Source organism: Photinus pyralis, unplaced genomic scaffold (assembly GCF_008802855.1).
Source record: "Photinus pyralis isolate 1611_PpyrPB1 unplaced genomic scaffold, Ppyr1.3 Ppyr1.4_LG1, whole genome shotgun sequence".
In the NCBI taxonomy this organism is placed as follows: domain Eukaryota; kingdom Metazoa; phylum Arthropoda; class Insecta; order Coleoptera; family Lampyridae; genus Photinus; species Photinus pyralis.
Genome location: NW_022170249.1, coordinates 65,612,709 through 65,626,905, shown reverse-complemented (window position 1 = coordinate 65,626,905; position 14,197 = coordinate 65,612,709). Strand labels below are relative to the sequence as shown.

The following is a 14,197-nucleotide window of genomic DNA, read 5'->3' as shown; positions in this document are numbered from 1 at the left end:
GGAGATGAGATAACAAGAGAGGAGATCGAGTACCAATTAAAAAAGATGCTTGGATTTTCGCCACAGATAAGATCAAGGAAAGGATGAGGAATCTAATAAACAAAAAGTATGGAAAGGAGGGGGTTTACCCGAAGAATGGAAGGAATGGGTAGTTGTGCCGATCTGCAAAAGAACGAGAAAATATTGGGTGTGCAATGATACTGAACGAAAGACTAAAAAGAGAAATTGACGGAAACACGAACGGGCTTCAGAAAAAGGAGTGGAATGATCATCTGCATTGCATATGTGAATTGGTTGAAAAGGAATTGGAAAAATAGGGCGGAAAGCGTTTTTAATGGACTTAATGGCAGCGTTTGACAGAGTAGAAAGGCAAAAGGTAAGGAATGATGGAAGATAATTAACAAGCAGTTAAAGGAACTATATGGAGAGTCAAGGTTGAGGGTAAGAATAGAAGAGTAAAGGACTAAGACAGGAATGCCCATTTAGCCCAACTTTATTTGATCGTTAGTGAAGAGATCTGGAAAAGTATTAAGACAGGGCCATGGTGGAGGGATAGTAGTGGGAAGAAGAAAGATATGGTCCCTGGCATAAGCGAATGACCCAGTGATCATGGCAACAAAGGTATAACAGATGAAGGAGATGAGGAAAAGTATTGGGAAAGGAAAGGAATGGATCTAAATGTAGAAAAGTCGAAAATGATGAGATTTGGGAAGGGGTATAGAAGGACAAGCAAATAGAATGGAAATGGAGGGAGGAAATAATATAAATATTTAGGGTGCCAAATGCAAAGAAACAATGGAGCAAACGCGCAGATAACAGAATTTAGGAAAATGGGATGGTGGTGAGACAGGGGTGTGGATTTGAAGTAAGGGGGTTGAATAATGACAATAGAACAAGACAGTGTCTATCCGATGCAATGGTGAGGGGGGTGTTCATGTACGGAACGGAGATCATCCGGAAATTAATATCACATATCCGAACCAAAGTTAGAGCATGAAACTGTGAGGTCTTAGAATTACATTTATGGTTGGCAATTCTGGGGAAAAATTATTTTTTGAAAATTACTGAGATATGATCAAAAAATTCAAAATATCAAATTTCGTTTTCAAAGTGAAATTTTTTGGTTTTTCAAAAATTTGGCGAAAATTTCAAGTGCGTTTTTATAGTCACAAAAAGGAGCACCCTCGGGGGCAGCATTGGCCCCATTTAATCTACACGGTATGGCTCACCGTTACGGAGATTTCAATGGTGAGGCACGAACTTGAACTACCCTGCCGTTTTTGAGACTTGAAAATATAACCCGCCCTTAATCCTATCCTACCTGAAAGTCTAATTTTTCTTCAGAATTCGAGGCTCTCTTAAATTAGCTTAAACTCGTAATTAACTTAATATTCTAATTACAAATAAAGATCACAACTTATCATTTATTTTCCAGTGCACACGTGCAACTGTACACCAAACTCCCTTACGTCGATTATGATTTAAAACAGCCTTACCTACTATTTGTGGGGTAAACAGTAATCGCAAAATAAACAATAGATAAGTATTTTTCGAAGTGTCGTGGTTTAATAAATGACGATTTAAATTTTTCTTACTATTTGCGGCATACCTAATCGCACACATTGCACGTAACATCCTTGAATGTGGATATTAATTTTAGCACGTAATTACACTGATAGCACGGCGAGTCGGTCACAGAAAGTTATTCAAAGCGGAGTGTGCCAAATAATAGGGGTTTACAGTATAGTTGTGGGTGCGTGTGACCCAGACTGGCAGGAAAAGTATTTGGAAACCTCGTTCTCCAGGTATCGTGGGAATTGGGTGTGGATTTGTTGCCCTCGCTGTCCCATTGGACATTAAAACCGTTGCTCCCTTGGCTTTCCTCCATTTGAGATGCTGCCTCGTTCGGAACTGCTAAGTGTAAGTGACATTGTCTGAATGTTGCAAGCTCGAACCGCCACTTGATGGTCAGCTTTTTCACCACCATATTTCACTTCACAATAACACTTCTGGTAACGCGGCATCAGTTCGTTTAAAGGCTCGAAGGACCAAATATGTAGCCTTCACTGGGACCGGAACACTTGTGGTAACGCGGCACCCATTCGTTAAAAGGCCGAAGGGACAAATGTAGCCTTCATTTGGACCGGTACACTGATCTGCACCAGTCGTTTATCAGGCTCGAAGAACCAAATGTAGCGTTAAGGTTGTAAATTCGTACACAAGATAACATTCGGTCGGGGAATATCTTATATCTAAAACCCGGTAGCGTTTAGCAGAACGTACACCCCTAAATAGGTAGTCTAAATATTTCTCAATTATTTTTGAGGTGCTGTTCCACTCATGCTAGTTACGTTTTTACGCGTAACTAGTATTCGTGACAGCATAAACTGTTTTGACTGTTGTTAACTCAGCTGTCAGATTTAATTAGACTTCAGGAACACCGCGTAACTGTAATTTTTATTTTTTCCAGAAAAATGGCTTTAAAAGGAGACGATGACTACGACTACAACGAACGCCTCTCATTCTTGGGCGATTATTTCGACTACGAGGCAGCTTTACACAAGAACTTTTTGATAAATTTTTATCCCTGCGACAACACGGTCGAAATCTTCGACAGAGATATGAACAGAATATATCTTCGAAGGGCCGCCTGCGAAGGGGTGCAGCTAAATGACATGTTTGTCGGCAACAAGATACGCATCTACGGCCGGCAAATAGATCTAACGGACTACGCGGACTGCAAAACGCGCAACCGAATCGGGAAAGTAAAGGAACACACGTTTGCCTTAATTAAACCGGGGGTGATTGATAGACTGGGTGAAATTATTACCCAAATAGAAGACAGGCAATTTCAAATTTGCCACATGCTCATGTGTAACTTAACCAGAAAGGACGCGCTTGATTTTTACGAATTCCGGAAAGGGGATACGTTTCTTCCGTTCATGTTGGAGCACATCGTATCTGGACCTGTTGTTGCCTTAGAGCTGGTGGGAATCGACTGCGTGGAGCGTTGGCGTAAAGAAATAGGCCCACGAGATCCCGCAGCAGCCAGAACGAGCGCCCCTGAAAGCCTAAGGGCGTTATACGGCAGTGAACTGGCCTCGAATGGATTTCACGGAGCTGACGATCACGAAAAGGCCGTACGAAGTGCGTGCGTCTTCTTCCCGAAGGGCATCGACGCGAAACCACCAGCAACAACGGCACAAATAACCGACAGTACATTATGCATAATAAAACCGCACGCAATCAAGGAGAAGAAACTCGGCCCGATTCTAACCGCCATCACTAACAACCCCAAATTTCGGATAACCGCCATGCAGATGATCTACATCAGCACACCAAACGCCGACGAATTTTTGGAAGTCTACAAGGGCGTCGTGAGCGACTTTCACGCGTTCATGTTGAGTTACCTGGACGGACCTCTGGTCGCTTTGGAAATTTCGGCAAAGATTGAAGGTATAAACACTCACGAGGAGTTCAGGAAGTTCGCCGGCCCTTCAGACTCCGATATCGCCCGCCAAATTAGACCGAATACTCTACGGGGGATGTTCGGCGTAAGTAAGTATAAAAATGCCGTCCACTGCACTGACCTGCCAGAAGATACCCAATTGGAATTGGAGTACATTTTTAAAATTTTACGCGATTGAACTATTTTTATAACATTTTTTATGTAATGTAGAATTAATATTAAACAATTAATTTTTTGTAGGGGTCTTTCCGTTAAACTCATTACAAGCGCACCAAAAACTGATGTAGTCCAGGGAATGGAGGGTTTTAACTTGCAAAATGAGAAGTAGTTCCAATTTCTTTTGCATGTCATAGACAGTCATCTGGTGGTTAAGAATCTAAGTTTTCGACCTCCCACCCCTTGTGCTTCCCCCGTACCACCCCCAAAACCCCTGAAACTTGGTTAGTTTCTTAGTTTTTCAATCATGTCTTTTTAATGGTTCACTTTAGAAAAAAATATTGTTATCAGAAATTGTAGACCATAAAATTCTACAGAAGTTTGATATACACTACTTTTTTGTGAAATCTTTATTAAAAAAGATATAGAGCTTGAGAGTTGGTTATATTTTGAAGAATTCTGAAATTTCTATGTAGACGTTTTAACCAAATTTCATACCTTATCTCTATAATTAAGAGTTCAACTTATCGTGGTATAAACCCCCCTACCCTGCACCCTTACCAAAGGGGATGCATAATAATTCAACTTTCAACCCTTGCTGGTGGGGATGTTTGAATCACTGTGAGATTGTAGCGCTTTCTAATATACTTTTGAAATTAAAAAATTGTTTCACTTCAGTTCAGTTTCACCCCCCCCCCACCCGCGCGCGGTAGAAATAGATATTTAAACGCTCTTGTGAAGTTAGTCAGAGAATACAATTATGCTTATTACATATGTGTTCTATTCCTCTTTAAATATCTATTCCTACCGCGGATGGGGGGGCGGGGGAGGGGGGATGAAGGATTTTAAGAATGAAGCTGAACTGAAGTGAGATAATTTTTTTTTTTCAAGCGTATATTAGAAAGCCCTACAATCTCACAGTGATTCAAATATCCCCATTAGCAAGGGTTGAAAGTTGAATTATTATGCATCCCCTTTGGTAAGGGTGCAGCGTAGGGGATTTATACCACGATAAGTTCAAGATATTTTCTCATAAAACTCTTAATTATAGAGATAAAGTATAAAATTTGGTTAAAACATCTACATAGAAATTTCAGAATTCTTAAAAATATAAGCAACTCTGAAGCTCTATACCGTTTTTTAATAAACATTTCACAAAAAAGTAGTGTACATCAAAAGGTTAAATAAAAAAATCCAAATTGAATTTTATATTTCAGAAGGTAACATCAAATATATTATTATTTGAATAGAATTAATAACAAAATAAGATAAACGTAACACCGTAAACCTGTGTACACATTGTTGTCATTTAATAAAACAATTAGTATAGAAACAGCTCCGGAAAATTTTGTTCATATACTGGAACCGAATGCTTTTTATCCAGCTGCAATGGACTCTGGTGCACTTCGGATGTTGACAACGATTTAAATATTTCGTTAAGTTTATTTTGGAGCAAATCATGCTGAAACACAGGAATAATAACGGTTCAGTAATCAGTATATTATTACCTTCGGTTGTGTTCGACACTTTAACTCCTCAAATGTAGCTGTGTGGAATATGTGACTGAGTTGCTCTCTTTTTTCGGCCTCTGCTTCCTTACGTATCTCTGGTGGTTCGGTTAGCACCCTCTTCATGCTTTCGAACGTTAACTCTTCCTCGGGCAATTTCTGTTGCAAAGATATTACTATTAAAACAAAGACGCGATAAATGATTACGCTTCTTGGGTGGTAGTGAGACAAAATTGAAGTTTGGGAGTCGGGAAATTTAAATAAGTTATCCCAGCTTGGGTGGCGGTTTATTTCCAAGTGCCAGTCACTGCGGCGACGTGATAGGGAATCATTCTATTGCAAAGGAAGTTTGGGATTTGGGCAGGTTTGGAACTAACTCACCTTTTGAACGCCAGGAGAGCTGGAGGCACTGTCGACTTCTTGTGTGGCGGGTATTTCGATAATACTGCCCCGGGCACCCGTCTCCACCCAACTGTGCCTGTGAGTACCTGACGTCACGCCTAGCCTTCCGGCACCGTAGGGCGACGTTTGCATCAGACGCGTGGAGTCGAAACCTGACGACTTTAAGTACTCACAGACCGCCATCTGGAATTCAACATGGTAACTAGCAACTAATGCAACTTGTAGCTTACCTGGTCGATTACTAGATGCGGTAGTTTATTTGCTAGTTCGGCCTTCGGCGGATATATAGATAACAAGTCCGGAAGTAAGTGAGGCGCCTCTTTTTTTCGTGCTTTGACTATTTTACTAGCATACTCGGATAGAGGTGTAATATTTGCAATTGTCGAAATTAAGACGAACAAGCTGGCGACAATGGCGTGTAAATTGAATTTCTGCGGGGTTGGAAGGTCGGCGCTTGTTAAAGCTAAATTTTGTATTCCCAATACTAGTTGTAAAAGATCAATTATGGTCTCCGCACTAGCTAATTCGACACAAAGCAGTGCTAGAGTAGTGTAAATCGCTTCAATATTTTCAATAGTGTTTGTATTCATTTGCAAACTTGTGTAGAGAGCGTCGTATATCATGGCACCGTGTTTATTAATGAATATTAAATCGGGACGGGATGACGTTTCAAGAGTGAGAGCTAATGCGGCAGAATTGACTCTGCAATTGAATAATGTTACTGTAAGACAGTGGAGAGAAGTTCTTACGTTGGCTTTATGAGTTGCTCCAAGTTACTGTGCCGATCTATAAGAGTATGCAAGATCTTCTGTACCAATAACCTCATATCCGGATCTGGAGCCAAGGACATGCGGAGTAAAGGCTCCAAGAATGATACTGGGAAGGTACTGTTTAAGTGTATTGTCTGATACTTAGTGCCTACCTGCAAACCAAACAAGTTAATGTATACCACGGATCAACGAGCGACTTACTTTGAGTAAACTCTTCAACAAAATACTTTGTAATAAATTATCAGCGGGAGTATTATTGTCAACAAGCGGGAAGGGAATTTTGCTCATTATGAACATCATTATCTCTATCTTTTGATAATCGGGAAGATGATTGGCAAACTCGCCCAGAGCATTAATTAACGCTTCCTGATACTGCTTTTCATCTTTCTGATTTATGCCGTGCCTCACCGAGTCACGCAGATGACTCAGTAACGAATTGATAATTTCCAATACTGAAGGGCCAACACTTTCACCTGCAGCTATTGCGATAATTTTCGATAACACGTCCGCGATACTTGTACGAATCGTCGGACTCGATTTGGAATTCTCGTCTAAATGTGCCATCAGCGTTTCGACCACTGTGTAAGAATACTGAGCCTGCAAGATGCAAATGTCGGAGGTGCGTATGCGTTTGTAACACTTACTTGAATAGATAACATTATAACACGGAATATGTGTATCGCGAATTGGTTAGGAACCCATAGTTTGTGTAGATCAAAGTGTCTGAAAAGAATAGTTTGCGATTATTTCCTCCAGTGGATACGTACTCACTTTATATAACAAAAGAATTACCTACTAAAAAGCGTTACCTTAATACTGGTTTCAGAACAGCACGGATGTGGCCAAAAGAAGCGCGTCCAACCAACTCTCTCATACACGTTTCGGCTAATAAAGGAGAGTCAATCTGATCTTCAGGTGCAATATCCGTATTGTACGATTCCTTTAAGTAAAACGCGGAGTCCTATACAGAAATGTTAAAGCAAATAAATGCAATCATCTTCCGAATTCTACCTGCATATTGTAAAGTAAACTTGGCACAATTTTATCCATATGAACCGGCTCCCAGATATTTTCGACCAAATCGTCCGAAACAGTTTTGCGAACCACAGCTTGCAAACCTCTAATCCCCGCCAGACGAATCTTATCACGTGCCTCTCCATATTCATTGCTGTGACACATCGCCGAAAACTTACTCACGAAGAAATCATACCGCCGGTGATACGAGGGAGTATCCTCCTCAATGTTGGCAAAGCGAACAAACTGCAAAAGAAACGCGTAAAAATACGCGCGCGACTTTTCGCACTTACGGATTGCGTGGCGAGTATCTGCAGTTGCGGTTCGGTCGACTCCAACAATTTCTGCACCATCTTCAGAAAGCTCTCGACGAATAAGTTTAGCGTTTGTGCGTGGCAAGCGACCAAAAGCTGGTCCATCGCCTCCATCGCTATTATCACAAATCTGTAAAGGCGAGATCGTGTGATATGACCATATCATGCAGGCGTACTTTCGCTACAGGCAATAAATTGGAAGTGCACGGCTCAGTTGGGGGCGTACGATTAAATTATTAATTCTATGTACGTGCCATTGTACCTAAACTTTGTTCAAAAGGGATCAATATAGTTACCGAAAAGTTCAAGTACCTATTGATTTGACACAAATAGGAAATGCTCGCGATAGAGCTTAGTGTTATAATTTGATCATAAATGATTGACAAAAGGCTCATTGTCTTCTTAATGGCTTGCTTTGGCCGCATAATAGTCGGCTAGGTTGCATTTACTGCAAATAAATAAATAATGATTTGTGTGACACAAATTATATCAAATATAAAGGAACCGATTAAAAAAATCCAAAAGGATCATATGGGAGAGGTTGGGGCGCAAGTAATTAGAGAGAGGAAGGAACCGCTACGTAATGTTCTTCTGTTCCTCACTATCTTCATTTCATCCAACTACTAAAAACTTCACAATTGCCTCCATTGATTCGTTTGAAATTAATCACCAGAGATTCTTTGTATGACGCTCTAAAGTTAGACGTATGGCGGACACTTTTAATCATCAGCATCAGAGCTGGGCAGAATACTTTAAAAAAAGTATTTGAATACTAAATAGTATATACTTTACACAAATCAAAGGTATTTGAATACTAAATACTTTTACATGCAGCACAAGCGAATACTAGATACAGATACATTGAAAAGTATTCAAATACTTAAAAAAATAAGTATTCAAATACTTTAGAATGTATTCGAATACTTTCAAAAGTATTCTAATACTATCAAAGGTATTCGAATACTATAAAAAGTATTCCAATACTTTGAAAAGTATTACTTTGTATGGGGTTAGCTTTTTTTATATTTCTATTGTTATATACAAATTTAAGGGGAGTAAAAGCGTATTATTATTATTATATTATTATATAGGAGGTACCTACCAGGACCTCTCTTATACCAGTTATATCCTTAAGACGTGTACCAGTTTTCAAAGCGATCGTACGTTGTGCACATGATACGTACGCCTTTCCGAAATTAATCCTAGCGATTTTGGAACAAATCCATTTTTGACCATCCGTTTGTCCGTGTGCATGATAACTTGTTTAGAAACGTGCGATCGCTTTGAAAATTGGTACAAATGGTTTTAAGGATAAAAGAAAGGTCCCTATTGTTTTTAAGTTACGTAGACTATCGAGTTCGGTATTCAGATGTATCGGATTTTTATATTTGATTTTGTGACAATGGAAACTTTCCCTAAACATTTCTAAATTGTTCTCAAATATTTGAATAACTTAAAAGTACTGCCTTTTTTTGAGGCCGGAAAAAAAATTGTCTGAGATCGAGATCGATCGAGAGTCCATAATTTCAAACTGTTTGAAGATTGGGCTACTAGTTCAAAAGTTACAGCCCTTTGAATTTTCTTTCGAAATTGGTTTCTAGTCTATAACTTTTGATTGAGAAGTCTGATCGAAAAAGTAGGAATTGTTTTGGATTCTACGCACCAAAATTAATAAGAAAAAGTGTTTTCCCGAGAAATTTTGGTGCAGTCGATTTTTGGTAAAAAAGGAAGGTTAAACACTGCCTTTTTTTGAACCCCGAAATAAAAATTGTTTCAGATCGGCCCGGAAAAAAATTTTCTTATAGAATGTGGCCTGTAGAATCCATAATTTCAAACAGTTCCAAGATTGGGTTACTATTTCAAAAGTTACAGCCCTTTGAATTTTTTTTCGGAATTGGTTTCTAGTCTATAACTTTTGATTGAGAAGTCTAATCGAAAAAGTACGAATTGTTTTGGATTCTACGCACCAAAATTAATAAGAAAAAGTGTTTTCCCGAGAAATGTTGGTGTAGTCGATTTTTGGTAAAAAAGGAAGGTTAATAAGTATTCAAATACTATGCGAAGTATTCGAATACTTCTCAAAGTATTCAAATACCTTGCGAAGTATTTGAGTTACAGTTTGAGTTACTGCTTCCATAAAAGTATTTAATTGCAAAGTATTTGAATACTTTAAAGCAGCAGTTCTCAAACTATGGTACGCGTGCCACTGGTGGTACGTGATGCTTCTCAGGGTGGTACACAAGCAGCCATGGCCATAGATAGGGCTTGCGATGAGGGTTTGAAAATTTACTAAACTACAGCTAAACATAGGCCCAAATTTGCGTTTAAAATTAACTACAACTCAACCGAACATTTCCGCACTTGTTTTGAGCATGCAGCACAATTGGTCGCATTAACTAACAACTTACCTACTAATAAACAATATTTTTATAAGCAATTCGAATTTTTTATTACTTTACCTGATAAAATTAAGCATTTTTAAAAATGTAGTACAAATTCAGTGGTACGCGAGGGATCTACAATATCATGAGTGGTACGCGAAAAAAAAACTTAGAGAACCGCTGCTTTAAAGGATTTGAATACTAAAAAGTATTTACAAAATCGAATACTGCCCAGCTCTGATCAGCATTTAAAAGATTTTCCAATATCCTTTGCCCTTGGAACATTTTCTGGTATACCTAAGTAGCAGGTTTTCCGTAAACTGGGGCCTGTCTACATACTTTGTGCTCACATACTAGTGTTTGTTATTTCTACTAGTGATACAAAAGAGAAAATATTTTTTGCAGAAGCGGAAATGTAAATAATATAAATTTGACAAAACCAAAATAATTAGTCATAAAAATTTAGTTTATACCAAGGGATAAAACACACGAATTGTTGCGACAAATGAAAGAAAACACAGATAAACAAGTCGCGACACCCTGACGGTCGGTTTGACTGACAAACCCCCATCGCGACTCACGACAAATAACTTTACTTGGCAATGCTATAGAGTGGCCAAGAAATATTCGAGAGGCTGATCACTTCGCGCAATCGTGTTAAGTTTATTTGCAATAATGTTCCCCCTGGAATCCAAGAAATACTTTCACAATTCCTAGACATTTAGGATCAAAAGGTGGTGCTAAACTACACGCGATCACGTTACCATTCTGGGATCTAGGACCTCCTTAAACGAGTTCTCATACTTTAGCACTGTGAATTTTGAATTTTCTTGGAAACCCTTTCTTAGAAGCACGCTACTTTGGTGGGAGGGGGGGAACTTTTTTGAGAAAAAATTTTCTTTAGAGACGGAACGAGTTTTATCATGGACATATACCTTGTTAAGACAATAACTCTTGCAAACGAATTTTCCAGTGTGCCATTTTTCTGGTTACGAACAATTTAAGGTCGAATTTTCCTTGGGGGAATTTTCTCAAGGTACGAATTGACTTGGAGCAAGTGTTCGCATGAGCCTATCCTTTTTGGAGGAGCTGGTGTAAGCGAATTTTCCTCGATAGAATCTTCTCAAGGTATGACTTACCTTTTTATGACTTGAGAGTTTTGAGTAAATCAACTTTCTTTGAAATTACAAAATCGGCGATACCAAATTAAGAATAGAAAAATTCTTCACAACTTTTTCCCGGCTTTGTCTCTCTTACGGAGATCCCTATAGTGGAAGTGAAAACAAACTCACACTGTATGTGTATGTACTAAAAAGGTTTAAAAAACAGAGAATTTTATACCAGAAAATTTGTACTTATAATATATAATATAAAAATAAATATATAATTTTGTGACAGACATGAGAAGTGAAAATCTCTTGTTTTTGTTTAAATTTCCACAGTTACTGCGATTGGTTTTAAAAACATTACTGTAGCTTTAATTTCTAAGGTAATTGTTAATACTTATTTGATAACAAAAGAACTTCAAGCTCTAAGAATATTACAGAAAAACTGTGCTATATTTAAAGGAATTAAGTAATTTGTTTTCTATTCTCTTTTGTTTTTATATCACTTGTTTTTTTTGAATATGCAACTTCATCAAAAATTAAAAGGAGAGTATTTTTACATCTTAAACTTTTTTCAATTTCCAATAATAAAAGAAATATGTATATGCTTGGACATCCAAAATCAATCACACTGTGTATGCTTATCTAGAAAGTGTAGTATAATTAAAAATGTTTTTATTTTACCCTTAAACTGGATGTGCCCTTTGGTGAGTTGACCAAAATTTACTCGCATACCATGATTGAATGCGTAGTACAAACACTCAAGGATGTAGGCGTTCGCAATAGTTAATACTAGGATTGCATAAGTAACAGCAGCATGAATTAGGGCATAATATGCATTAAATTAGGCACATATTGATTAGATAGACAGGGTGATGGTTCGACTTGGCAGGGTGGGCCACGAATTATTTTACATTCTACTAATTACAATAACCATAGGTATAAAATACCAAGACTTTTATTGTGTCTGATTTAATCAAAGCACAGTCAGCCCTGTCAAAAATCAGGGTAGTACTTAGGTATCTAGTTTAATACAGCAAAATAAATAAATAGCATAATAATGTTTTACATCCGCACATTGTACCCAATTTACGTATTCGCCGGTTAAAGTACAATGTCACACCTTTATATCCCTCAACTGCAACTATAATTACCCGTATCGCCTCCTATAAATGTCACGTGCAGCTTTTTGAAAAAGATATTCTCCGATCCGATCCAATTTCTCCGGAGAACTAAGTGAGTAAAACGTGAGTTTTTCCATGTTTAATTTAACTAGCCCATCCTGAGGGTTTATTGGAAATATATTGTCAACGAAGCGCTTGTAGCGCGGACGTAGCGCGCTGCAACACCCACAACAACCTGTAATTCAGAAAAAAGTGTACCCAATACATTTGCAATTAAAAGCGTTTACCAAACATTTTTACACAAAAAACTAAACTTATATACAACCAGTACACAAACTTGACAGTACTTTGACAGCGAACAGCTGGTATCGATTTCAGATGTTATTGTAAGCTGCTGACATCTACAATGCAGTTAACTGTGCAAGGTACTGCCTTTCACCGTCAGATGCCGGTAACAACAAAATCAATTTCTTGAGCGCCAAAATCAAAATAAATAATACATTCTAACACGATTTACTCACATCCAGGATCTGTACATTTCTGCACCATTGACTCGAATATATCCGAAACTTCGGGAGTGTCGAAGCAACACTTCATTAAAGACATCTTCGTTTAAATTAATCAAAACCCTAATTATCTTATAATAATGGAGGAACAATGGTGTTAACTAGCGCAATAAGTGCATTTCGGTTCAGGTACGTTTTTAATATTGCGGACTAATTATTACAACAAAAAAAAGAGACGGTGGCGGCAAGGCACAGTACGCGTACGCAGCGTCTTGCCGCCTCGCGAACTGACGTTTTACTAGTTCTACTAACCCAGTTTTGAGATACCTACAACCCTCTGTGTACCACCCTTTTAATAACACACATGCGTGCTTCTTCGGCGCTAACTAAATAATTAATTACTTGCCTTTTTTTGAAAAAAATTTCACTGCGTTTTTGGACCAGTTCGATTTTTTTTTGTATGCAAAGGTCATAAGTAGAATTGCAAATTCAGATTTTCTTTAAATAACTTCTGTCGTGACTGAATGTAATAAATGTTTTCTACCATCGTACAGAAATAGAAAGTATCTAAAAAACATGTTACACTTTGATTACGTGCAGATAATAATAAAAGGTACATACCAGAAAAGGCATTTTTTACTTTTCACGTTCGTCTAAGTCGAATTTTTTATTAATCTCTTAACATATATGTAAGTATACGATGTAAATTACGTGAGCGACATTAGGGATGGATTTATACACCCTTAAAATAAACGATTAACACTCTTTCTTACAGAGTTACCTACACTTATCTGAAATGTTTCAAAAAATTGGACCGATGTTTTTCAAATAAACCTAGGCTCGCAAAAGTCCCAAAAATTGCATTTCTTCCTCGAAAATCAAGGATGGCCACGCCTTTGGATAAAATATTGGGTAAGTTTCGATTTTTTTTCAAAATTCCTACCCCAAAATGGCTCACTCCCAAACGGGGATGAGAAAAATTCTGATTTCGACAAAATTTGGTATTTGTGGAGGACTTGAGAAGAATTGTAGGATGGGTTTCCGGAAAGCTAAGATGAATTTTAGAGATAATTATACGAAAATTCTGATAAAGAGATTTGATATTTTTTTGTCATTAAATTGGAGTTGAAGTGGCATTCTTTTAGATGGTTGTAAAGTGTCGATTGGAGCGTTTTAGGCCAGGTTTTAGGTGAAATTTTTCACAAAAAATATACTTTGGATTTAATTTAATCTTTGACATTATATTCAAAACGTTAACAAAATTGGCCGTATAAAAGACTATAGTTTTGCAGAATACATCTACGGGTATTGCAGGCATCAGAAGCATTTGCTTTATACATCAAATTCTCCCTGGAAAATGGCATTTGAACTGTTAAAATCGTAATAAGTACATTTTCAAAAAACATTTTAAATGTTACGGTGTGTCAAAAACAGTTTTGCCCAATGA

The 14,197-nt window shown here is 37.8% G+C and overlaps 3 protein-coding genes across 4 annotated transcripts in view; 2 read left to right on the top strand and 1 right to left on the bottom strand.

Moving 5' to 3' along the window:
• LOC116159660 (beta-mannosidase-like) overlaps positions 1–14,197 on the top strand; it is a 503,499-nt gene that overhangs the window by 263,223 nt on the left and 226,079 nt on the right. The gene's annotated exons all lie outside the window — the stretch shown is intronic.
• Positions 1,582–3,704, top strand: LOC116159667 (nucleoside diphosphate kinase 7-like). The gene is made up of 2 exons (XM_031472701.1): positions 1,582–1,920; positions 2,471–3,704. The coding sequence occupies exon 2, from the start codon at positions 2,475–2,477 to the stop codon at positions 3,645–3,647; it is 1,173 nt and encodes a 390-aa protein (XP_031328561.1). The 5' UTR covers positions 1,582–1,920; positions 2,471–2,474; the 3' UTR covers positions 3,648–3,704.
• On the bottom strand, positions 4,819–13,025 carry LOC116159663 (protein EFR3 homolog cmp44E-like). 2 transcript variants are annotated; one of them, XM_031472694.1, is made up of 12 exons: positions 12,766–13,025; positions 12,275–12,479; positions 7,613–7,763; positions 7,317–7,565; positions 7,115–7,266; positions 6,950–7,028; positions 6,507–6,902; positions 6,285–6,457; positions 5,766–6,237; positions 5,515–5,718; positions 5,134–5,292; positions 4,819–5,087 (listed from the first exon to the last, which is right to left on the bottom strand). In XM_031472694.1, the coding sequence occupies exons 1-12, from the start codon at positions 12,848–12,850 to the stop codon at positions 4,947–4,949; spliced, it is 2,466 nt and encodes an 821-aa protein (XP_031328554.1). In that variant the 5' UTR covers positions 12,851–13,025; the 3' UTR covers positions 4,819–4,946. The 2 variants fall into 2 exon arrangements, with proteins under 2 accessions (XP_031328554.1, XP_031328556.1); XM_031472696.1 differs by lacking the exon at positions 12,766–13,025 and adding an exon at positions 12,532–12,623.